Source organism: Grammomys surdaster, unplaced genomic scaffold (assembly GCF_004785775.1).
Source record: "Grammomys surdaster isolate TR1022 unplaced genomic scaffold, NIH_TR_1.0 243, whole genome shotgun sequence".
In the NCBI taxonomy this organism is placed as follows: domain Eukaryota; kingdom Metazoa; phylum Chordata; class Mammalia; order Rodentia; family Muridae; genus Grammomys; species Grammomys surdaster.
The window spans coordinates 4,575,966-4,601,276 of NW_021604688.1; the positions used below are offsets into that span (position 1 = coordinate 4,575,966).

General features: G+C 47.1%; 1 protein-coding gene across 3 annotated transcripts in view; it reads left to right on the top strand.

The window, feature by feature from the left end:
• The window catches only part of Mapre2 (microtubule associated protein RP/EB family member 2), a 135,750-nt gene extending 110,755 nt beyond the window's left edge, over window positions 1-24,995 (top strand). For all 3 annotated transcript variants that reach the window (XM_028774843.1, XM_028774842.1, XM_028774844.1), the window contains 3 exons: window positions 9,224-9,363; window positions 14,892-15,050; window positions 21,971-24,995. In XM_028774843.1, coding sequence (XP_028630676.1) covers window positions 9,224-9,363; window positions 14,892-15,050; window positions 21,971-22,045 — 374 coding nt within the window. In that variant the 3' untranslated portion in view covers window positions 22,046-24,995. The remainder of the gene's footprint in view (window positions 1-9,223; window positions 9,364-14,891; window positions 15,051-21,970) is intronic.
• Window positions 24,996-25,311: the final 316 nt, after the last annotated feature.

Genomic DNA, 25,311 nt, shown 5'->3' on the forward strand with positions numbered 1-25,311 from the left:
TGCAGTAAGTAAAGGAGACTGCGTAGCTGAGTGAGCTCTAACTTCCTTAGCTTGGACGCTTTTCTGGGAAGTCCAGACAAGGTTGTGTTATTGGAACACAACAGGCTTGCCACCATTAGAAAAGGGACCTTGCATGTCAACAGGCACTCAGGCTGAAACTGAAGGCAGCACATCTAAAGTAATTAAGTACATAGGTACCCCAGAAATGCCCATGTTACTTCATAAGCTTCCTTCTTAAATAAGCACTCCATGCCAGAAGTACAGTGGCGCCCACGATGGTGTTGTCATGGCAACGCCTGTGTGTCTTTCTTCTCTGTGGGCTGGCTCAGTCTGCTGGCTCCATCAGCCACTCCCTTCCCCGCTACTGCAGAAAACAGGCAAGGGGCCACTGCTAGCAATTAGTGTCGGGATAAGATGTGGAAACCATTCACTGTGGTGAAAGAATCCTCATTGTTTTTATTTCTCTGAGAGCAATTGAAAAATACAAATTTAAACCAAGGTGGCGATTGGTTTTGTCATGTAGTATGTTTGAAAGCTGGATTCATCTTCCACCAAGGTGTGAGAAGCACAGAAAGTCAGCAGTTTATTGCAAAACATACATTCCACACTGAAATAGCTATTTAAAAGCTTCAAAATCCTGAGCCATTTCAAGACATGAAGCACTTTCTTGCATTTTTCCCTCTGTAAGAAATTCTCTGAAACCAAAGTGACTCAAGCAGAGTCTGGAAAATCCTGGAGAATCACATGATGCCTAAAAATAAGCACATCATCGCTGGCAGGGACGTGAGCAGGGCAGCAGAGACAGTATGTCAGGGCTCCCACTCGGGCGTGCTCCGTGAGCTCAACATCTTCCCATCCATCCCAGGGGCTGCCTTTGTGCAGGCCAGTCAGCGGGAGGAGGGGTCCCGAAGGGTCCTCCAGTACTGCTTGCTCGTCTATGACAGCCACGCCCTTAGCAGTGCCGAGCCTGCCTTTCAGGGAGCCTCTATAGTAGGTTCTCCCAGAGCAGAGCCATTTATCACATTGTGTAATGACCCTAGAGCAGTGAGTGACTGGGCGTGGCTGACTCCCTGGTCTGCCTCTGCCTGGCTTCCCTTCGGCTCTCCCTTTGGAATCAATAGCACATGGCATCCATCTGAGAATGTTTCCTTTCTTTTTCTCTTGTTAACATTAACATTACACAAAATGTAGATTGTGTAAAAATGGGCATCTGGCAGCTGCAGTAAGTGGTGTGGAATAAGATTTTTAAACTGCAACATCTCAAACACTGTCCAAAACAAAACAAAATCTGTGGTGAATGTGCTGAGAGGAACGGCTGCAGTGGCTCCTTGCTGGCTCTTGTGGGTCTGTCTTCACAGTCTGTTCTGAGAGCAGAGAAGTGTCCTTTGAAAGCCAGCATTAAGACATGCCCCTCTGCCCAGAGGGCCCTGGATCCTGATGGAAGCCTGGGAGGACCTGAGCATCCACCCTCCAGTGTGTCTCTGTATCTCTACCCTGTGCATTATCTACCACAGCAACCTGAGCTGACCCCGAGACGGTCAGACAGAACCCAAACACATCAGGCCTCCACACAGCCTGTTTCTCTCCCTACTTGGTCAGATGGCCACATTGTTTGCATCCATCACATCTTCATCTTGGTTTAAATCTTACCTTCTCGTTGAGGTCTTCAGGACCAGAGGATGACCCCTGCCTCTTCTGTGTCCTTTGCAGGGATTCTGGAGGATGTTCTAAGAGCCATTACCCTCTGTGAGGAATAAGACTGTTAAAACAAGGTGGCCAGCTCCCCATTCCCAACACACATACTCACACATATACTCACACACGTATGCATACACACTCATGTGCACACTTACATGTACACACACACACCTGGCTAATGGCTTTTGCTACCCTGTTGATCTACAGAGTTCCTGAGCAAATTCAGCTCCAGTGGCCTGTGGGAACCCTGCAGGTCTAAGAGAGTAGTTGAAACTGGAGAAGACCAAGAGCCTACCCCTCGTCACACATGCAGCTAACTGGGTCTCCCTGTCCATCCTACCCTACCTTCTCCCGGAGCAAGGGTGCTCTCATTGGCTCTGTTAACTACCAGCTTATTATGTTACTGCTGAGTCCCGTGTTCCCAGATGGAACTAAAACGCCACACAGACAACCATCATTTGTGCTTCATTGGCTACTTCATGTCAGTATCTACTTAGTTTGCCAGCTACATGGTAATTGAGTAATTAATTAATTAATTAATGAAGAGATAGTATAAAAACAAGCTTGCACTGTCGCACTCCGATTTTCAGTGTAGTTTAATTAGTATCCCTCCTTCACTGGAGGAGGGACGCCCCATGCCTTAGAGCTCATAGTGGTCTCTGGAGGTTCTGGTTAAAAGAGTCTTTTCTTTGAGCCCGGCTGTTTCATTTTCTAGTGTCTGGAATAGGAAGCCTGTATGTTTGAATGCTTTAAGCCAGATCTCATTTGCTGAGGAATGACAGTGATAACTAAGTGAGTGCTGTGTACTAGGCTTTGGGGTAAAAGTTGCCCAGCGTTTGGTGGGCAGAAAGCAGTAGATCTATGAGTTTGAGGCTAGCCTGGTCTATAAATTGACTTCCAGGACATCCAGTGCTACTCAGAGAAACCCTGTCTTGAAAAGCAAAAAAAGGGGGGCTTGGTGGGGGGTTCCCATGTTTTAAAGATTGTTTGTTTGTTTAGTGTGATTGTGTTTGCATGAGTTTAAGTGTACCACATGCATGCAGGTGCCCTAGGGGACCAGAACAGGAGGTCATAGCTCCTGGAACTGGAGTTACAAGTGGTTATGAGCCTCTTGATGTGGGTGTTGGGAGCCTCAAGCATTTCTAACCGCTGAGCCAGCTTTCCCCATCCCCAGGTATTCTGTGTTTGCTCCAGTGATCCTCCCAACTCTTGAAAGCAACACCATTCTTCCTGTCTTGAACTTAAATCCGGTAGGGTGACATCGAGTCACCCCACTCAGCAGACCCAGGGTCCTTTGGACTCATGGGGCACATGGCTCCACTAGTGAGTACCACATCCCAGAGTCACCCAGAGATGAGATGACGGTGCCAAGTGCTCTGCCAGGTCTTTGTTTCCACAGGATCAGTGTGGTTCATGCTCTGTGCGGCCCTGAGCTGCTCCAAGAGGCACAGCTCCTGTTATCAGCTGATAGTGAGTGTAAAGAGTGGCGGCCTGGCTTTGCCATGGGCTGTCTGGGTGAAGACAGAGCCAGAAGGGCTCTGAACTGCTCCTTGCAAAATAAACAGATCCAGCCTCTCAATGGGCTCATGAAAACCTGGGACCCCAGAACCCTGTTAGAATTCCCTTGAGACTGAACCCTGGCCACCTCTGAGACCTTGATTTTTTTTTCCCCCTTACAGAGTAAAATTAATGGCAGTCTACAAGGTGAAGGGGTGGCACCAATTATGAAGCAGAAGACAGAGTCTTTATTCCTTGAATTTGTAGAAATCAGTATCATATGGGAATGGTCTGTCTTCTTGCAGTCTGATGGTTCTGGTGTCAGCTAATCACAGAGGAAGGCCTTCCTGTGCCCATGGGACCTCTCTCCTCCACCATCAGCCCAGCCCAGCTGCTTCCTGCCAGTCCTAGCCTTTTATTTGATTTTAAAGCAAGTTCATTATCGAAATTAAAAGACAAAATATGTGTGCCAAGGTGAGGGGAACCAGGAAGTGATGTCAGATTCACCTGAGAATGATTAATCAATGCATTTGTGAGGTATTGTCCACTTGCTGTGATTCAGCTATCCTATGAGGTCTTAGTGAAGGAGGCTTGTGGGGGTGGAACAGTAGAGGAACAGTCTCTCAAAGTAAGGAAGAGGTTAGTGGCTTTATATCAGGGTGGGGGATGCATGTGTCCATACACTTGAGTTTAACAGTAATGTCCTTGACATGAGTATTAATATCATGTAATTAGCTATTTTCCATTTATGGTTTTGGTAAAAGGAATCCGGCAGATTATGAGAAGGTATTTTAAAGTCTTAAGAGAACTGGCTGGAAGAGAAGAGATGACGACACTGCTTTCGTTTGCTTCTTTCTCCCTTCTGAACCTTACCCAGCCTCCTTTCTCCAAATGCAGCATTTTCCATACACATCAAGCAAGCTACTAATTACAGACATTAGACTCAGCGATGCTATGACTTCATCAAGACACTGAATCAAGCCACTCACTCCTTTTTACAACCGTGGATAAAATACCTTAGAATCATATTTATGTCCCAAATCCTAAAAGCCTTCATTAAGATGGAACTGCTCAAAGATAGGCATTGTGAATCATGTCCATCTCCGGTGGGGAAATGTTTGAGGATTACAGGGACTTGGGCAGAGTTTATGTCCATTTTCCTCTGCTTCTGAACCCCCTTTTTATTTTGAAAGGGAAAATTAAGGGGGAGTAGAAAAGCTTAAGGGCAGAACAATTACGTCTGAAACAGAACTACTGCTAATTACAGTCTCAGGACATCATCAAATGCAGCTTGAAAGAAACTGAAGTGTTTGATAGCTGTAAGGAAAAAAGCTCTGTATCTGAATGGTAGTCAGAGTGACTGCGTGGCCTTTAAGAGTCATGATGGTTTCCACGTGTGCACCCTTGAAGACCTGGGAAGACATGGCAGCAGAATCACTAGTCAGGATGGGCATTTGGGCTGCAAAGAAGGCAGCTGCCATTGAGGACCTTGGCCTCTAAAGCCAGGAGTGGACACTAGACAAAGTGACCTGGTCCCTTGAGAAGATGGAAAAACAAATATTAGCTTACATATCTGGATTATACCAACACTAAGTTTACAGATAGCTGCATTTTCTTGATAACATTCTTAGGATAGATAGTCCCTGTAAATGAGAAAAAAGAAAATACCTGGCCCCAGAAGCTAGATACACTTTAGAGTGTGGTTGTTTAAAGTAAAAGAGAAAAAAAAGGTATGACTAATAAAGAAACAAAGTATTCTGAGCTGAGCTGAGCTGAGCTGAGCTTGAAGGCAATACCTACTATAGTCCTCAGAAAAGAAAGAATGACATCAGTGAACAAGAAGAAGCCAAAGGTCAGAGTTGTCTTCTTCTACATGTGGTGACTCTCTGGGCGTGTGAGTTACTGAGGGTAGGTCTGTCCCCATCAGTCACAGCACGTGATGTTTCAAGTACCCACTCTGTATCCTCCAGAAGAGGAGCTGACATGTGATACTCCGACTTGTATGTGAGGTGATGCTAAGATGTCCTTATTCTGTACTCCCCTCTGCTTATTCATTTGGGGTAACATCCTCATTTGTCATTGATTTCTCTCTATCTGCTTTTCTCCAAACAGTCTAATCAGAATTGCAAAACCTTTCATTTGAAATGTCAAATGCAAAGTCTTCTTGATCCATTACTGGATTTTTCAAATGTGTGTTCCACTCCATGTCCTCCATGTGGGAGCTGTGTATGTGTGTGTGTGTGTGTGTGTGTGTGTGTGTGTGTGTGTGAGAGAGAGAGAGAGAGAGAGAGAGGGAGAGAATGAGTATAAATGAGTGTATGGGAGTGAGAGAGTATGTGTGAGTGTGAGAGAAAGAGCTTGTATGTGTGAAAAAGTGTGTATGATAGTTTGTGTGAGAGTGAGATAGTATGTGTGTGTATGTGTAAATAAGTATATGAATAAGTGTGTGAATGAGTGTGACAGAGAATATGTGAGATAGAGAGAGAGAGAGAGTGTGTGTGTGTGTGTGTGTGTGTGTGTGGTGGGGGGGTGGAGCAGCTGACAACCCCAAGTCTGATTCTCACGCCTTCCTCTTTCTCATCTCTGCTGATATAGACCAGTGTGAAAGACCTGGTTTCTGGGTCCCAGCTGACCTCTATAGGATCCAAGAAACCAGTGCTATGTTAAGTCTGAGCCCGTGGGCTTGGAGAACCAGAGCCACAAGAGGTTCACGGCTGCCAGCTCTGACCTCCATGAGCATGTCCATAAAGCATGTCACCCTGCCTCCATTCCCTTGTGATGGCCCTTCTCCTCTGTAGCTAACCATTCAGTTTGTTTCAGATTTCATTACCTTGGACTCACAGTTACTGGTAGCTCTGTGAGGAGGACCTTTAACAACCTCCTTCCTCTTCCCTGTTCTTTTCTCATGGAACTGATGTCAAAATATGAGGCCATGACTTCATGGTACTCTGAGCTTAGTCACTGTCACTGGCCACATCTTTTGATGACCTACTTAGGGAGACCTGCCTAGAGTGATAAGTATATGCGCATTCTCTTAGGAAGGCTTTTCTGTGAGCAAAGGCCAGTGACAAAGATATGGACAGCCCCGCACCAAACCTGGCTCCAAACCCAGGCATCAGCTGACTGCACTCACTCTGTCGTTGGACTGGCCAGATTCCACATGGAAAGGAACCCCACATCGTAACTTTAAAAAAAGGGCCTGGAAAGAAAACACAGGAAGGACCCAGCTAGAAGACCGACATCCAAATGGTTTCTTTCTTGTTGGCTCTTCCAGTCAGTGACTTTGACATTGGCATCAGTACTTCAAAGCTTCCTGGGTGTCATCGCTGATTCGATGCCTCTGCTTGCATGTTCAACAACATCTGGCAGTTCACAGAAGGCATCTAGGTCAAGCTCTGTACTTGCTGTACTTATCAGTGGCAAACCAAACAGATGCAGTTCCAGCATGGTGGTGTTATGTCCAGTTCAAGATGTCACCACAATGCTACAGTTGGTAGAGCCTCTGAGGAAAAGCCGCTGTCCCCTCCAGGGGATGAGACAGAACAAGCTGAGACCTGAAGGAGGGATGGAAGTCCTAGTTACTCAAAGAAGATCAGATGAGGGGGAAGGAGGAGTGTTACATGCAGAGGAGATATAGCCCCAGTGTGACAGGCATGGCATCCCAGATCACTGGCCTGTTCCCAAGAAGGCCAAGAGGGTACCATGCCTGGGGAATCATAGACGACTGTCACTCCAGAGAGGCTGTATCTTTATCATTTTATCAGTCCTTGTACATGGCTGTGGCAGACATTTAATAGGGTTTTTAGATAAGAAGTATTGCTTTCTGTACCCTTTCCATTAGACCTGCTATCTATTAAAATCTGAAAGGGCTTTACCATTGCAAAAGTGGTCTTGCCTGCCTGCTCCTGCATAGTCTGTTCTACAGCCGAAGGAGCCGGGCAGCAGAACTGAGAAGTCAGCTTCTAGAATTCTGTGGGGGTCTTTCCAAAGAGAAAGGTTTTTACAGCAGTTTATCCATTCTAAGCAAACCACAGTTTCCTGGTGCCCCGAGTCCACTCTGTACATAGTGTGGTCTCTGGGCCCACTGATGACCTTTTCAGAGTGCACACTGACTTAACTCAGTCACTTCTAATCATCTCACGTCTGTTGGCCCTTCCCCTGTGCTTTTAAAGAAGATTCCTTTCCCCCTGATGTAACAAAAGGGCATGGTTTTTAAAGGCTGTGTGACATTGTTAAGACTTCCCAGAGGTGTGGATGACTCCCATTCGTAACCAGTGACTCCAGGCACCTGAAGAGACAGCATATAAATTTTACAGCTTTTCTGTTGGCTACGGTGTAATTAGGGTGTTGGTTGAAACTTGCAGCTGCAGCTACATGCCTGCCTTTATAATCCCTTGCCTCTGTCAGAAAGACTGGAAACTGAAGTTGGAAACCACAAACCAAGTTTTAATTGCCTATTTATCTAAAGTTGTTCCTTTACCAAAATGTATTTAGCCTAACATTTTACAGGGCACCAGGGTTACTGACATGAGTAAGACATGTTCTTTGCCCTCTAAGAACATTCTAGAAGGGGAGAGGATAAGAGATCGTGGTGGAAATTCTGACTGGGCAGAGGGAACACACAGGAGATCCGTGTGGACAGGAGAACCAGGACTGTTGCCTGGCTGGAACTATGTCAGAACAACAGCGAAGGGATAAGGGGTGCATCCCAGGAGAGGCCCTCTTCTTACTCTGAAGCACACCAACCTCTTTATATATACCTAAATGCTTCTGCTTGGGCTCCAGAAGCCATTCCTATGGCTGCGCTGTGTTCTAGACTGTAAGTCCACTGTAGGTTGAGTGTCCAGGGGCTGAAGGCTTACCTGAAGTAAGTGTGGCATTATTAGGAACTTGGTAGACTTCCAGCTATGAAGGCCCTCTCCCTTTGCATGTCGTATCTCCTATCTAATGCACCTGTTCAGTAACAGCTCTGGAGTTACTCTTTACTAGGGTACCACATATCTGTCTTCTAGCATTCCTCGGCTTTCCCTGGTGCTTACGCCCCCCTCCTCCCTCCCCTCCTCATGGCCTGAGAGACTTCATGTTCCAAGGCGTTTCATAACTTACAGGCATCATTCCTCATGCTAGGCAGGCTGCCCCCTCCAAGCTGCTCCTTTTGCCCTGAGCATCTTCTCATCTTGGTGTAAGCTGTCCTGCACTCACCTTTCCAGTTCTGCGCCATTAGCAGCTTTGCAAGAAGTCCTTTTGTTGAAGAATGACATTGAGAAAACAAGAGTGGACCTCAGGGTGCTCATAACCATGTAGATGTCACCATCCCTGTCCTTCCATTACTGAAGCTACAGAGTTTACTAAAAGAGAAACCGCATACCTATGCACCAGTGTCTCTTTTAAAGTATGAACCTGTCATGGGGCCTTTCTCTTAGAATATTTGTGGTGACTAAAGAACGTTTCCTGTCATTTACTTTTAATCATTCGTGTGTATGAAATATGTGATTTACGTGGTCATGTGTGGAGCACATGCATGCACCGTAAGTGGAGGATGGAATATAGCTTAGGGTGTTGTCCTCAAATTCTCTCTTGCTTGAGACAGGGCTCTCGATGTTTGTCACAGAGTGAGCCTATCTCTACCTCCTATCTTACAGTAGGAGCCCTGGGCTATCACATCTGGCTTCAGAGAGGTTCTTGAGGTTTGAACTCAGCTCCTCAGGCTTGGACAATAAGGATTGACTCACTGAGCCATCTCCGCAGCACCCAAATCTTTCCTCTGACTCAGCTTCACTGTAGCTGTGCTCTGAGGCCTGGAGGGAAAGGGTTAACCTGCTCACTGGAGCAGCTGCTCTCCAGGCGCAGTGCATTGTTGCCCCAGGACACGGTGGCTTTTGCTGAAGCTGATCGCTCTGACTGTATTGAGGAGGGGTTGGCACATTGCTTGTGGTTTTTAGGAAGCTCATTTTATATCGTGCATTTGCAGCGTATCTGAAAATTTTTAATGCTGGCTGTACTCGTAATATATTCTGCTTGCTTCTAGGCGCGGCTAAGTCAAGTCCTGCAGCTAAGCCAGGATCCACACCTTCTCGCCCCTCGTCCGCCAAAAGGGCTTCATCCAGCGGTTCAGCATCCAGATCTGACAAAGATTTAGAAACACAAGTCATACAGCTCAACGAGCAGGTAAGTCGTCACCTCCACCCTTGTCTCTGAGACCAGTGCTGTGTGTGAGGGGTGAGGAGGTCACGCCTGCAGGCCTGGGGTCAGGGAGCCAAGGCAAGGCAGCCAGTGAGAATAGGAGGACCTGCTCAAGAGGCCAGTGACGGTGATGAGCTGTATTAGTCACAAAGCTTGACGCCAAGCTTGAGGATGTGAGACCACCCTCCCAGCTCCCTGTCCCTCAGGGTCCATCCTGAACTCCAGGCCTAGCCTGCCCACTCCTGGCCAGTCTAAAAAGTGTTACAGCTGCCTTAGAGTTCAGTTGGCTCCCTCCCCATCCCTTCCTTTCTTTCAGCAGCTAGTGGTTGAGCCTGTTTTATGTGATGGAGACCATGCCATGGTTTAATAATAGCAAAATGGGTGACGCCATCCCCTCATTTAAAGCTACTGACAGCAGTTACACACCAGAGCCTAGTACTAAGATTAAATACAACACCAGTCCTCTACAATGGCAGAAGTAGGGTGCCCGGAAGCCCTGAACAATGGCTGTGTATTAAGTAGACATTTCCTCTGACCCAATAGCCCCTTACGATTATGGTAAACCTAGCTATACCCACTGACACTTCCAACTAGAAACCTTAGGTATAGGAGTAGGGTGTGGCTTTGTGGTAGAACACAGATTTGGCAAGCAAGAGGCCCTGGGTTTGATCCAGAGGCGTAGGTATGTTTTCTAACTTGTAATGGCCAATTTTTTTATACCACTTAAGAATAATGAAACACTGGGTGGTGCTGTGCCCACTGTAGAAGCCGCCTGCTTCCTGCATCAGGGTCCTGTTGTTGTGAAGGAACCCATGACTGCCGAGTCTTAGGCTATACCAGCTACTAGCCTAGTAATGACTCTTCTCCTTGATAAGGCAGGAGTCTGAAAAGTATGTTTTCAGTCAGGAATTCATCACAGAGGCAGACAGCTGCCTAACAAAGGTGCTGCAAGTTGGTCACATTAGCACTTGAGGTAAAATCTTAAGTCACCTTTGGACTCTGATTGGGTAACTGGAATGTTCTGTTACCTGCTCGTCTCCTGTTGGAGCCAGAGGGTTTTCAGAAGTGACTTCTGCTCAGATTTAAAGAAGGAAGGAAGGAAGGAAGGAAGGAAGGAAGGAAGGAAGGAAGGAAGAAATGAGCCTCGGGCCACAAGATTAAGACGCCACACAAGTCTGAGTGGACCTTGTGAGAATCAAGCCTGAGTTCATCATACTCCAGATCTGTGCCCCTTCCCAAGCAACTGGAATTTTTCTGCAATCATTAGAAACTGAGGCTTCCAGTCACCATCCCCACTCCCTCCCCTCCATCTACCATAGTTTCCAACCCAGTGGCCCAAATTCTGACCACGTGGAAACCTCCATTCCCTTGGCTGTGACTTGTGGCCTACACTAGTCAGGCACTTCTCCTTGGGGCTGGCTCTAAGCTTCATAAACTCTCAAATCACATACACGGGGTCTGTTTCCAGAAGGCCTTGTCAGTTCTTAGGGCCACTCAAGAGAGGACAGAAAGAACAGGAGAGGGGAATAGTCTATCTGTTGTCCTTCCCTAAGTACTTCTGAGAGAGGCCTCTCTACTTCCTGTCCCAACACCTTGATGTTGAGAAGGTCGTGTATATATACCTGCACTTGTCCTTCAGAGGACAGGCAAGGCACAGCCTCAACTGGGCAGATACTTAGTAAGTTCTAGATCCAAGTTCATTTTCGTGGTGACCTGAGTCTGGATGCCTACCTTTGAAGCCTCCGAGAGGAAGACCCTGAGGCTGATGGGTGGCCATACAAGTGCCCCAGAGTTGGAACCGAGAACATAGGGAGAAGGGAAGGCCAAGTGGAAATGCAGAGGCAGGACCCTGACTTATGGTGGTAATAGAGAAAGTGACAACTGCCATAAACTTAAGGAATTTTCATGTGCTTGGCTCCGTTCCTTTACTCGGGCAGTGTGCCTTGATAAAAGCACACTGCAGTGCCCTGCATAATTCCAGCGATAGCCGTGAATCAGATCAGGGAGGAAGAGGCGTAAACAAAAAGATTAGGAACTCTTTCTGGTCAGTGAGTTAGCCAGCAGGAAGTGGAGCAGAGTCACTGCTGCCCCGGCGCCTCTGGGAGAACACATAATCTGTGGAGTGGCCTGAAGGAGTTCAGAAAGCTGTGAAAGGAAACTTCCCTACTGGACCTTTGAACTTGGCTTTTCTCTGCTTCCATCACCTGCCCATCTGCTATGACCTGTGAGGAGACAGGATGGCATTTGTCTCTATAATGGCAACATTCAAATGGAATTGAATTTGCCACCTGGTCTCTGATCATTTAAAGTAGCTACTGGCAAGATTATTTATTTATTTATTTATTGCTTTGTTGCCCAAACTGGTGTTGAACTCACATCGATTCTCCTGCCTGTCTCTTGAGTACTAGAATTACTGGTGTGCACCATCATGCCGAGCTGCTGTCATTGTTTAGGGGGGCTGTTAACAGGTCTGTACCTCTTCTCTAATACATCAATAAAACCAGTCTGGCCCAGCTCAGACTGAATAAAAAAAAAAATTTTTTTTTTTTTTTTACTTTTTTTCACAAAAGCCACAGTGTGCTGTGTAAACCACAGTCCAGAGGCAGAGCCTGGGTTTTGGAGGTTAACTATATGTCTTCTGCAGTGAATGTAACTACCACCCCCATGCCGTGTTTTAACACTTGGTTCCCAGCTGGTTGTGCTGTTAAGAGAGGTTGTGGAACTAGGAACTGAGGCCTAGAGCTGGACAAAGCAGGGTGCTAAATGTGCTGGGCCTTGAAGAGTTTAGCCCAGCTCCGCTTCCGGTCTGGCTCAGTACTGCCCGGCCAGCACCATGTAACAAGCAGCAGCTGCTGGCTCCTTTTGCTTCTGATGTCACAATCCATGTCCACTGCTATGCCACCTGTGTCATGATGCCCTCTGACCCCCGAACTGCAGGTCATGATAGTCCCTCCCTTAAGTTGTATCTGTGGAAAGGAGCTAATGTAATACCTCTGCTCGGTTTGGGGGAGCTGCACACTGATCCCTCTGCCTGACTCAGTGCAGGGCTGGAGGGATTCTACAGCTAAGTTCAGACACGGGGTCTAGAATTAGGGGAGTTTTCTTCTTTCTGAAGTGCAAGCTGGTTTCCTTGTATTTTTGCAAATGTGTAGTCTTAAAAGTAATGAAAATTCAGGAATGAAAAGAATGAAAACTCTCCTTCACAAGTAGCTAGATGAGGGCATCTGTGAGGTCTACATAGATCCCTGCATAGATCTGTTTGTCAGATGCAGGGGAAGGAGTGGGTGTGTGGACTAGCATGTGTTTGAATGTCAGTAATTGCAGGGATAATGTACCAAAGGCCCAATATATTAAAACACATACACACGCAGGCGCATGCACACACACACACACACACACACGATTTAGATTTTGTACCTCAAAAGTGGAAAACCATGAGATTTTATCTCTTGCCCAGTGTCTGTGGTTCCAGGCCTTCTTCAGCCTTCAGCACCCACAGCCTCTTTTCCCAGAAATTCCCTGTGACCCTAGGTTTATAGGACTATAAAAGAGTATACAAAGTAAATTTACTCTCCTGGCGGTGGTGGCGCACACCTTTAATCCCAGCACTTGGGAGGCAGAGGGAGGCGGATTTCTGAGTTCAAGAGTTCGAGGCTAGCCTGGTCTACAGAGTGAGTTCCAGGACAGCCATGGCTACACAGAGAAACCCTGTCTTGAAAAAAAAAAAAAAGTAAATTTACTCATAGTAAATCATAAAGAATTTTTACTTTAAGACAGTCCTTTGGAGTTAACATGGTGGCACACCCTTTAATCTTGGGACTCAAAAGGTAGGTGAATCTCAGTGGGTTCCAGACCAGACAGGACTCTGACTCAAAAGCAAAAGCAAGCAAATTTGCACACTAAGTAGCTGGTGCTATTCGTCTAACAGTACCACACAGGTAAGAGTGATAGTGTTCGTTTTCTGTAATTAGAGCATCATGTTTCTGTCAGAACAGTGTGTAGTGAAAGTACTACCATCCATGACTGAGTTGAGGCGTCTCGATGTGTGGCATGACTGCATGCTCAGTGCGGAGCGTCAAGTTCAGAGCCAAAGCTTCAGTGAAGGCTTGTGGTGAGGCACAGGAGAGCTCTGCCCACAACACCTCACATCCGCTGTGCATCGGATTTCTAATAAATTTTAATTGTTGAACACCACAGACTTTTACTATTGCCAGATATTTTTTTGTAAGCCCCCTCCCCACCCACACATTCAGTCACACAACCCAGTGTGGGGTCAGGACCCACCATTTAGAATTTTTGCTCTACACAAATGTAAACAAAGTATTACAAAAGAGGAGGTCCTCAGGGATGAGGAACAGGACAGAGTTTGGACCTGTGTGTGGCTGTCAGAGAGCTGCATCCTAAGATTTAAAAGTCAACAGCCACCCCTGCCCCACCACCCCAGGCCTTCTTCAGGACTGACACCACCCGAAAGTGGTCCTGCCTTGGTCGTGGGCCTAGAACTTGCACTGACCTAGAAGTTAGAAACTTGACGACTCCAGAAGGTCCCTAGACCCACCGTGCCCTTCCAGCGATAGCACAGAACCAGAGCTAGACAAACAGAGGCAGATGGGCACAGCTGGCCCTCCACCCCTGCCCCATCTGTGTGCACCAAGATCTGCCCTCCTGATGTCTGCATCTGAGGAGTGGCTTTTAATGCCAGTGATCCGAAGAAAGAAAGGGTCATTTAAAAAACACATAACTCTGTTACCTTCCTTCTCAGTGGACTATGACTGTGGATGCTGTAACTAAATACCCTAAGCTAGATGTCTTGTGAGCAACAGAATTTTCTTTCTTAGCATTGGAGGCTGTGAGGTCTGATATCAGGATGTCAGCAGATCGCTTGTCTGGCCTCAGTGGGAGACCTAGCCTCACAGACTTGATGTGCCAGGGTCAAGGGATACCCAGGGGGTCCCTCACTCACTCAGAGGGGAAGGGAGCAGGGTTAGGGAGAAGGATTGTGGAAGGGGGTCACTGGGAGGGAGGCAGTGCATAGGATGTAAAGTGAATGAGTATAATTTTAAAAAGAAAAAAAAAAGTCAGCTGATCCGTTGTCTAGCTAGGCCCCAGTCCTCATGGTCTCCCCATGCTGAGAAGGATCCCTAAGTGTCTTTCGTACACAGATCTCATCCACTTCCCACAGGCCCTGCCCCATGATACCATCCATCACATTGTAGGGTTCTATTGTAAGACATTGTAGAGAGAGACAGACATCCTGGATCATAGCATCAAGATGTAGTCCAGCACTTGTTACCAAGAGAGGAAAGGCTTGTCTAAGCCCACGGATAGCTATGCAAGTGAATGGAACACCCTGACTACAGACACTCGGCATGCTCCTGAGACTGGCCGCCAGGCTGGTTGCTTCTCTCTTACACTTGTCCTTCCACTCTCTGTCTGTGTCATCATACAAAGACATAGCTGGTTATGTCTTTCTTACTCTGCTTGGGTTGTCTTCTCTTCCCACCTTTCTGCAGGTCCATTCACTGAAGCTTGCCCTGGAGGGTGTGGAGAAGGAGAGGGATTTCTACTTCGGGAAGCTGAGAGAGATTGAGCTGCTGTGCCAAGAACACGGGCAGGAAAACGACGACCTTGTACAGCGACTCATGGAGGTGCTCTACGCTTCCGACGAGCAGGTGGGTGTACGGAGCCCCAGCTCCTGAGGACTGAAGAAACTCCTGTTCAAAGTGCAGCACATTCAGACATCTTAAATACTCTCCTGGGGTCTTGGTGATGATACAACTTAGCTGGCAGCCTTGATGGTTCCAGAGAAATAAATATGCTGGTCATCAAAATCTAGTCCACCTGTGGGATGTGCTGTGGGATGTGCATCCCCCGGTTAATCTGGGAGGAGTTGAATAGAGACGGAGACTGGAGTTAAAACACACAGCGCTTCAGCTCTGAGCAGATGGACGGACAGTGTGAGCTGTATGAAGGTCTGTTTTCTGGGGATGGCTAAGTGAGAAGACAGCCTTTCCCACCCTGTGAGCCCCACAACCATCTGTTTTTATTACATACCGACTTTGTAGGAGGACCTGCCACTGAGCAAGTGTGCAGGGGAAGGCCCAGGGTGTAGCTTTGTGAGGGTAATGAAAAGGTGTGCTGGGTGTGGTGGAGCAGGCAGGAACATCAAGAGTCAAAGTGAATCCAGGGCTATCCTGGGCTAAATGAGATCCTGTTTTGTTTTTAAAAATGGAAACCAGGCTTGGTGGCATATGCCTTTAATCCTATAACCTGGGAGGCTGAGTCAGGTAGATTCTGTGGGTTAAAGGCTAGCCTGGTCTACATAGCAAATTCCAGGCCAGCCAGGGCCACATAGTAAGACCTTGTCTCAAAAAAAAAAAAAAAAAAAAAAAAAACAGCATAACAAAAGGGAAGAAGAAGAGAGGAGTAGAAGACCAGGGAGAATGAGCTGGGATCAGGAAGGACACTATGACCAGCAGTTGACAGGCAGGACACAGAAACACTGCCAAGTCAGTACAGTCTGTGTGCAGAAGGGCACAGCCTGGCCCGAGGCAGAGTGAGAGACCTACTGAAGCTCCCCCCTTGTGCAGAGCTGGGCTGGGGGAGGCAAGAGGCCAGGGCTGGGTGTCAAGCTTCTCCTTACCCTAGGTCAAAGCTGGTGAAGTGTTTGGCTCTCTGACACAGAGGCCTGTGGGTGAGTCACATGTGCTAGTGTTTCCTCAGAGCATTAGTGAGCCACCAGAAAGTTTATGTTTGTTCCATGTGTGCCTTTAAATCCTAGCATTGAAACATCCATCGGCTACAGGAAACTGTCCCGTGCTTGGGCACTCCCCACCATTGCTTTCTTTCCTCTCAGATTGTTTTTGGTAACTTATTTCTTGGTTACTAGTAGCTCAAAGTATAGATTTTGAAACCTTGGGACTCTGCCTAGTTAAGCCCCGAGGCCAGGATGATGTCACCAAATGTGGCTCTCAGCAAGGATGCTGATTTGTTGTGTGCCTGTGACCATTATGGATGTACTGAGGTACACCACAGTTGCAGTGGCTGCCTCTAAAGCTTGCTTTAGATGACATCAGGTGGCTGCCGTCTATGCTGGTGGGTAGTAGCTGGAGAAAGGCCATCATGCATGCTTAGATCTTCCCAGCAGTGCCCTCACAGTAGGAAGAAAACCTTCCCCAAAGCCAGAACTGATCCCAAGAGGGAGGAGACCCGATCCTGGAATATGGCCTGGTGAATTGTGTGACACCATTGAATTGCTGGCTGGGGATAGGCAGGTGAGCCTGGGGCAGGAACTTCACTGTCCTCCAGGGAATGGCTTGAGGAGGCCTGGCCTGGAGGTCTACACTCGGTGTCTTTCTGCCATTCCAGCCCCACACCCACTAGAACCACGGAACAGTTCTTGTACTTCAAGCACAGGGCAGATGGCCCAGGAGCACTCGTGCATAAAGCTCCATCAGTGAGTAAGGATAAATGGGTTCCTTAGACCTTGTCTCAGCTACCTGGAATCTGAGACTAATGCCTGGGCCTTTGTGCTTTGTGTATAGTACTTTAGCAGATGCTTTAATTCTCTTGAGAATCTTATCAAGTACATACTGTCCTGTTTTCCAGATAAAGGGAAAGAGACAGAAAAGAGCTTTGGTACTTTGTAAGCAACCAGAGTCTGAATCCAGAGCTCTGTCCCTTCTCTGTTTTGGGGGGTGTTTGGTACTGAAGATTAAACTCAGTCTTGTACGTGCCGGGATCAAGTTTTACCATTCTGCAGCATCGTAACCCTTGGATTATCGTCAGGTGAAGAGAAGTGTTTAAGGAAGAGAGACATGGGCACACACACGTAACTATCCCACAGCCAGGAAGAGAGTTAGAGGAACCAAGTGTTACCCAGAAGAAGCATAGACTTCAACCTTGTGTGTTGCTGAAGCTGTGTCTTCACATGCAGTCCCTGGCTTAGTGTTTCCAGTTCAGGATACATTACATTGCAACTTGGGTCTGGAAAATTCCCATGAGATAGCAGGCTACAATGAGATTCCCATGGGGAATAAGGCATTTGATCCACAGTGCACCAGGAGTCCTTGCTGTGTGTGACAAGACCTAAAACCAAGGTTTCTAGACCTCGTTTCTACAATAAGAAAGGGAAGATGTGTGTACAAACACCATGCCAGATGGGTGTGTGCCATGCTGTGCACAAGCACACGTGTGCACACTGGCCCACTCTCCATTCTGCTTCTCTGCTGAAGGCTCAAGGAGTTGTTCAATCCAAGAAACCTTGGAGACTTCAGGCATCTGCCTTCATCTCTGAGGAGCATGGGTCCTGCTTCTGTGGCAGCCGCTCTGAAGCACAGCCAACACTAGAAGGAGTGGGTCTAAGAAAGACCTACCCTTTAGGGCTTCCCTCTGGAAATGCATGCTCAGTGGCCTCTGTGTCATCACACACTCCCATCCACAGCCCTCAGATCCTCCTTTTGTCCCTCTGTGTTTGTCCCAATGCTGTCTCCTGTGTCCCACCTGGGTGGTGGCCAGGTCTGTGTTCCTGTGTGGGTCTAAAGAGTATGAAGTTTATAAAGAAACGCCTGTATTTTGCTTGAGGCTTTTAGCGTGAGGATGTGTAACCACCTGAGATGACAGAGGTGTCTGGCTATCTGGCTTTCCCAGAGGGGAAGATGGGCTGAAGAATCAAAGACTGGATTGCATGTGTGCTCTTTGGCTAAACTGTCTAAGCAAGATTTGATTTCCCAGGAGTATCTGCTGGAGGATCTTCCATTTTTCTTCTTGCTGCTAACTGGTCACTGCCTCTTAGAGTCAAGCAATCCCAGAATATGATGTATAGATGTAAAGTTCCAGCTTAGAGCCGTGGTCAGGTTATTCAGCTTTGAAGTGTAAGAGCCTAGTGGAAGTTTTCAGAACAGATGGCCAGCCAGGTATACAGTGCCTCTTTACTGTCCTCAGTATATTTCCACCGTCTCATGTAACTTGGGCCACAGGTGTCTTGGCTTAATCACTGGCTGCCTGCCTGATACTTCATGGGTCCTCTCAGCAGAGGTTCGACAGCTAGCAGAGGTAGACTAGCTGACGGAACAGTTGCTCATTCCTGAGGTACTGTCATGGAAGCCACTGTTAAAGTGAACTGAAGACTTTCTTTCTCCTCAGCACTTTTTTGAGACAGTCTGTTTCTGTAACTGGGGAATCTGCACTCAACTGGCCTTGAAATGCTACTTATCCAGAGATAGATACAGCTACTACCTCAGGGGAACTCACAGACCTAGGGAAGGAGACAGCCAGGGACTCAGCTGACTGGAAAATGTGGCAGATTGTATAAATGTGACAACAGAGACACAAATAACTTGTGTGGGATACACACCGCCTGGAGATCCCAGCAGACGTCACTATAAAGATGGCATTCGGGTTGGAAGTTGAACTGTGACCAGGGACATTAGCAGTTACAGAGCCAAGCTGGGAGGGAAAAGAACAGCCAACTGTGGCTGGCACCAAGTGGGGGAGGAGGCCAAGTGTCTCCCATTTAGGGATCAGGAACATCAGCTTCTGGTGACCTCTGACCTCGTCTTCCATCCACCATAGCCAAGATCATCCTTTGACACTCTCTCCCAACCTGCCTCTCTTTCTGAGGGGAAGAGTAAAGAATAGTAACATTGCTCACAGCTAAGCATTTAGAAAAGTATAGGGGTTGCCATGGAAATGTTAGGATTCATCTGGTGATACACCAGTATATCAGTCCTGTGTTCAGCATAGGTTTTATCTAGCTAGCGCTGGGGAGCCTGTAGTGGCATTGTGAAGTCAACTTGTGCCCAAGCATTAGCAAAGCAGCTAAACAGTCATGTTTGCTCTTTACACCAGTATTGCCCAGTCAGCATGTGCTGGTGGTCAGCAGTCTCTGTAGGCATGTGTTTATCACCAGCAGTTTTTCATGGCTGGCACTTCAGCCTGGGGGGGCGGGGGGCTTTCTCCAGCTAGAGACTGTAGAGCCCACTCCTCGTTCAACCTGGACCTGAGGAGAAGGGCCTTGACTAGTGGTGAGCAACAAGGACCTGCATCTTGTTCCTGGCTCCGTGCTTAATAGATTCCGGTCCTCCTGCTTTCAGGCCTGGACTAACTGTGTTATCTCTCAGTTAACTTCCAGCGGTGATGAGAGTCTCTGTAAAACACAAAGCACACCCCATGTCCAAGGCTACACATAAGAATAATTATGTTAGAAAAGTATGCTTCGAGCTGCTGAGGGCTGAGGACACAGTATGAAAGACAGCATGGGAGACTGGGGGCTTAGGATGAGTAAGTCACCATCCCCATCATGTCGGAGGCTAGTGGCTACAGAGGAGGCTGGGTAGTAGTTTCCAGCAGAATACACACAGAAGCAAGAGAGAAAGATGGAAGCTTAGCCAGAGGAGCAGGAGCCATACGGAAGCAGGGTTAGAAAGAGAGAGACTTCCAGAAGTATCTTTTCATGTAGAGAATGGACCCTGAACCCTCCCACATTCCCTTAGAGCAGAGGACTCCTGCTTTGACTGAGGCCAGCACCTGCTTTCTAATCTCTGACTACCCACACTGCCAGTTCCCCTTGACGTGCCACTGTTGGCTGAGATCCTGACTCCTTAAGGCTGCTACCCCACATGTTAAACAGTAGGCAAAGCAACTGGCAGCTGATGCTGCCAACAGAGCAGCCAGAGCAAAACCCTGGGCCGTGGAATGTGAGGGTCAGGAAAACAGAAGAGAGAGCAGGATATCTGCCCATATCTTCCAAAGATGGGACAGTTCTAGGAGGTGACATTAGTACAGTCATAATCAGGGCTCACATTTACCAAATCATGTGGCCAGTAACCAAGAGCCAATAAAGGGCAATACTAGAGTCAGCCTCAGGTCTTCAATTTGATGTCACTTTGAGCTGCTGTAGACAGGGTAACTGTCTATTGATTGTTTGCACATTTGAAATATGTTCCAAAGTGTTCTCGCACAAGAAATTACAATCACAGCTCACATTTCCCATATTGACATGAAAAACAGGAATCTGAGCAATTTACCAGTTCTAGCTTACTGTTCCTCTGTTTGATGAAATGAATGCAGTGTTGATCGGTGAAACACACTGTAAACTTGCTATGTGTGTAGAGCAGTTGCACTGTAAGCCCAGAGCCTCGCAGGTCACAGATTGCGGAGCTGGGCAGGGAACTCCATAGTCAGTGCAGATAACTTTTACATCATTGGTCTCTGAGAAGGTGCCACACAGCCTTGGCTGGTAGTCTGTCTTGGCCATTCATTCTGGATTCGGTTTCTTCCACTTGACGTGGCATATGTCTAATGTTGTAGTGAACGAGATGCAATTCAATTGAACAAGGCCGTCCATCTCCAAACCTCCGTCTCCCATAGAAAAGGGCTCCAGACATCAGGGTTCCAAGGGAGTTTCCTTTGTTGAGGGAGATGGTTGGGTTTGTTTTGTTGGGTTTGTTTTTGCGATGCTGGGGATCAAACCTTGTGAATGATGAGCATGCGCTCTCTCACATCTCACACCCCAAGTGAGTCTCACAGATGCAGAAGGCAGGGGAAGATGCAGGTCTGATGCAGGGAGATGGTGCAGTCCTGTCTGAACTGGATTTTAATGGGCTTGCGTTGGCCTATAGGAAATAGCCAGGTAGCAAGAAGATAGGCTTGGCAGTCAGTATGTCACATATCTGAATCTGTCAGCATGCCTGTAAAACTGAATCTTGAAGTCCTGTGCCACTCCTGAAGGGCAGTCAGCTACTCTCAGTTTGCCTTACCCTTTCTGCTTGGGTGGTAAAGAACTAATTATTCTTTGTGATGAAAGCTGAGGCTGAGACGATGCCTGTGATCTGCTTCACTGAATAAATAGGACAAGTGGAGCCCAGTCAGGAGCAGAAAGCAAGCAGATAAGACCTCACACACCCTGAAGATGCGTGGCAAGGCCCTGGAGCCACGGCTTCTAGCACAGTGCTGAAAGGGGCCTCTGCCTACAGCAGCCTGTGAAATGTGTTCTCACCCCTCTCCTTTCCCTCAGAAACTAACAGGTTGCTTCTCTGGTGTCTTCAGTCTGCTTCATATTGGTGTTAGGTGACAGAAAACATCTCCTTCACAAAGACATTACCCAGGCATGATGAATGGCAGCATCAGAGGGAACAGGAAATAGGTCAGAAGCAATGCATGATGGGCTGTTGGGGGGGACGAGCATCCTACACATCTGTAGAGGCCTGGGGTCCTGTTTGAGGCTTCTTTATGGTTACAAGGCTGTGGAGTGGCTGTGTCTGGCTTATCATATCAACTCTTACTGAGGAGAACAAAATGTACAGCTTGTTCTATGAAGATATCCTGAGAAAACAGTTGGAAGAAGAGATGAGTTCTTAGCACCTGGTGGTCGTGCTTTCCAGAGCAGTCCTCCTTGGATGGCACTGGGCTGTGAAGGTCTTCCTGTACCTGGGGTTGACACGGGAAGCTGGGAAGCATTTGTGTATGGAGTCGTGCCTGAGGCTGGTGTACTCCAGAACCTGGGGTTTAGGTGATTCACGCTGATTAGGCCTGACACCTCACAGGGCCTGAAAGTAAACCAATTAGCTAAAACTCCTCCCCTATCCCACAGGAGGGCCAAACAGAAGAGCCTGAAGCAGAGGAGCAAGCCCATGACCAGCAGCCCCAGCAGCAAGAAGAGTACTGAACCGTCTCATCAGCTCATGACACTTCCATCGTGCGTGGGGACTTTCCTTCCGGAGATTGGAACGTGTGTGGCCTGGAGCGCAGTAGAAACCAGCTGTTCCCAACCTGTTCCCATCCACAGCGATCTTGCATCCGCCAGCCATTGCTCTTGGTTCCCACTTCCTCTGCCAAGATGCGTTAGCAGATGGCCATTCTGGTCAGCTCCCTGCCAGGTCATAGGGTCACATCACTTCAACTTCACCACCTGGCTGCTTGAGACTGGTTCTACTCCTCCCTCATAACTATGTCCCACCCAACACCACCACCATCACCACCACCACCACTACCACCCCTTTTTATCCTGGTGTGAACAATGGTAATTTGATATATGGTATTTATATTGGCATTTTTCAACCCGGTGTCAGTAGATGTCACGCGCATTTGTGGTGCTTTGATGTTTGCGAGTCTAACCTCCTCTCATAAATTTGGTCAGATAATTAATTGAAACAAAGGGAAACAGATATTTGATATGAAAGCCATATGACAGTAGCTTGTGTCATGGGGAAAACACTTTCTCCCTCTACTCACAACACTAAAGGGAAAACAATGGATTCAGAACTATGACTTCAGGGCCCAGCAGTGTTGATAGAGCAGCACGTTAGACAACCACACAGTCGTTAGTTTTCAGACATTCGCTCACGGACAATACCATCTCAGCTTTGCCCTTGCTCCATGTGTCCCCACCCTCCTTCCCCCAGGTTCTCCTGTTATTTTCTTTCTCAGGGTCCTTTCTTTGATGGGGGTCCACTCCCCGAAAGATGTTGTCATTGGCAGTCTGCAGTTGCAGAGGGGGGTAGGGTGGTCTCAGAAGGCGCGAGGCTTCCTGCCTCTTCCCTCTTCCTCCTTGTAAGGGCTTCAACCCAAGTCCTCCAGTTCACATTAAGGAATCCATACTAAAGGGAAATGTTCATGGTGCCCACACGCCAGCCTTCTGCATCGTGTCAGTGCTGGCTGTCAAGGTTGGAAGCGAAGACTTGATTGATAGCATAATTTCAAGGGAGAAGTGTAGCCACACACAAAAACACCAATGACTCCCATCACCTTCTGGAGGAAGGACTCCACCCTCTCTGCAACAAGGGGCCCTCCTTGTCACTGATATTTGATAAACCATGGCAATTCATAAACGGGAAACATTAGTGAATTGAAAGCATTCCTTGTTTTTTAACTAATATTTGCACATTTTCTCAGTTTCCTTCCTGATGGCCGCCTGTCCTCCCCTTGTGACAGATGGTATTCTTCCTAACTCCCTCCGTTTTGTTTGATTTTAGCTTTAGGTTTGCTGTCACTGGTCATGTGACCGGCAAGTGCAGAGAAATGAGAAACAAATGTGCCCACCCCACCTTCCACTTAAAAGAAAAATCTCAAAATAAATTTATGAATTATGCATCATAAAGCTTTGAAATTTCTTTATTAATTGATGGGAGAGCAACCTTGAATTCTAGCATTGATGCTTCACAACAAGAGAAAGCTCTCCAGACTAAACCTCCACAGCAGCATTGTATGTAACTGAGGTCCATGTGGCAAAGATGGCTTGTATTTTTGAAATGATCACAACACACTGTGCAGAAGTGGACAGATGTTCCATGGCGTTGGTTCTCCTTCCTTCTCTCTCCTGCTCATTCAGCCCTGCAGCACATCTCTCTGAGGCTGGGAAGCCTCACCCCTCGCAGTGACGTCCTCCCAAGCCTGGCCGAGGTAGTGGCCATGCTCTACAGAGCATCAAACTTCATGTTGCTTTCCTGAGCCTTTTTTATTCACTCACTTTGTTTTTAGTTTTTTAATAGCTATTACAAAGAGGTACAACAAGCAGCTAGTCACAGATACCCGAGTGGTTCCTATACCTGCCCAGGACATCTTAATAACACCCAGGGATGGGGGATTCATGGCCACATTCCTGTGAATGGGTACCAGGGAGTCAGGATCTTTCTTCTCCCAATGCCTCTTGCTGGAAGCACTCTGTTCCTCTCCAAACCTCCCTGGACCTACTGGAGACCTAGCTGTCCTAGCTAGCTGGTGACCTAGCTCCTTGCTGGAGACCCACTGGCTACATGTCTGAAAAGAATATCACCCCAGCTAGTGTACTCCATTTTCCTTCCTAGTGGTGAGCCAGGCCATTCATCCATTTAGAGAGAAGCTGTACCTCCTGTTCGTGTGCCCATCTTGAATATCTTGTGAAGTGCTACATCCCTGATGGTGCCACGGATGCTTTGGGGAATCCTTTGCAGCTATTTCCACCCCTGCCTCTGGGCATCTACCATTCGTGGATGGCAGAACACATTCGTTCTCTTGGCATTCAGGACACACAATCGTCTAAGCCCCAGCTCAGCCACAGAACATCACATTGGGTCCAGAGGTAACCCAGCATGGGTCCTTGCTCCTCCCTCTCAAGAAGTTGATTTTTTCCCTCAGTTTCCCCACACCCACTGTTGGCTGTAAGTGCTTCCATTACCACTGTCAGATTGGAAGTGATCGAAGCAAGGGATGAAGAGAAAGCTCTCATTCTAAGTAGAGAAGCAGGAAAAAAATGTTCAAAAGACAAACACCCTGTTGAACTGAGAGAAGTAAACTCCAGAAGGGAATCAAGATTTCCTCCCTTTGCTGGTGAGTGTTTCCATTATTCCGTTAAGGTTTAATATGCATTCAGATTACTTTTACTAAATAGTACACCATAAAGCTTTTGTTATATATTAAATGTAAACTGAAAGGAATGTAAACATATGTATTGTTAATTATAAATATCGATAAGTAAGGCATACTAGATGAAGAGGTCTTATTCAGATGCATCACATTCATTTTACATTACCCACCTATTGTCGCATGGTAGGATAGCTTTTTGTCTCTGAATATGTGAATAACTTGACTTGCGTTGATCTTTTTACATATTTAATAAAAAAAATATATGTTAAAATCTGCCTGGACTTACAGATTCTTACATTCTTATCCGAGCAGTTGTGTTCCAGTGAGTGCTTGTCTGTGTAACAGGATGTCTGTGTGGATTCACAGATCAGTAAATATTCTGTTGCTGACTTACACCGGGAAAGGGGGGCGTGGTTTCTTCATATATGTCTATGGATAAGTGTTTTAAAGGGAAGTACAGGTTCTTACTTGAAATCAAATGTAACAACTGTAATATCTTAGAATTTACTGTTGTTTCAATTTTACTAAGTGTCATAGTTAAGGTTACTGTTTTGGTGATGAAACACTATGACCAAAAGCAACTTGGAAAGA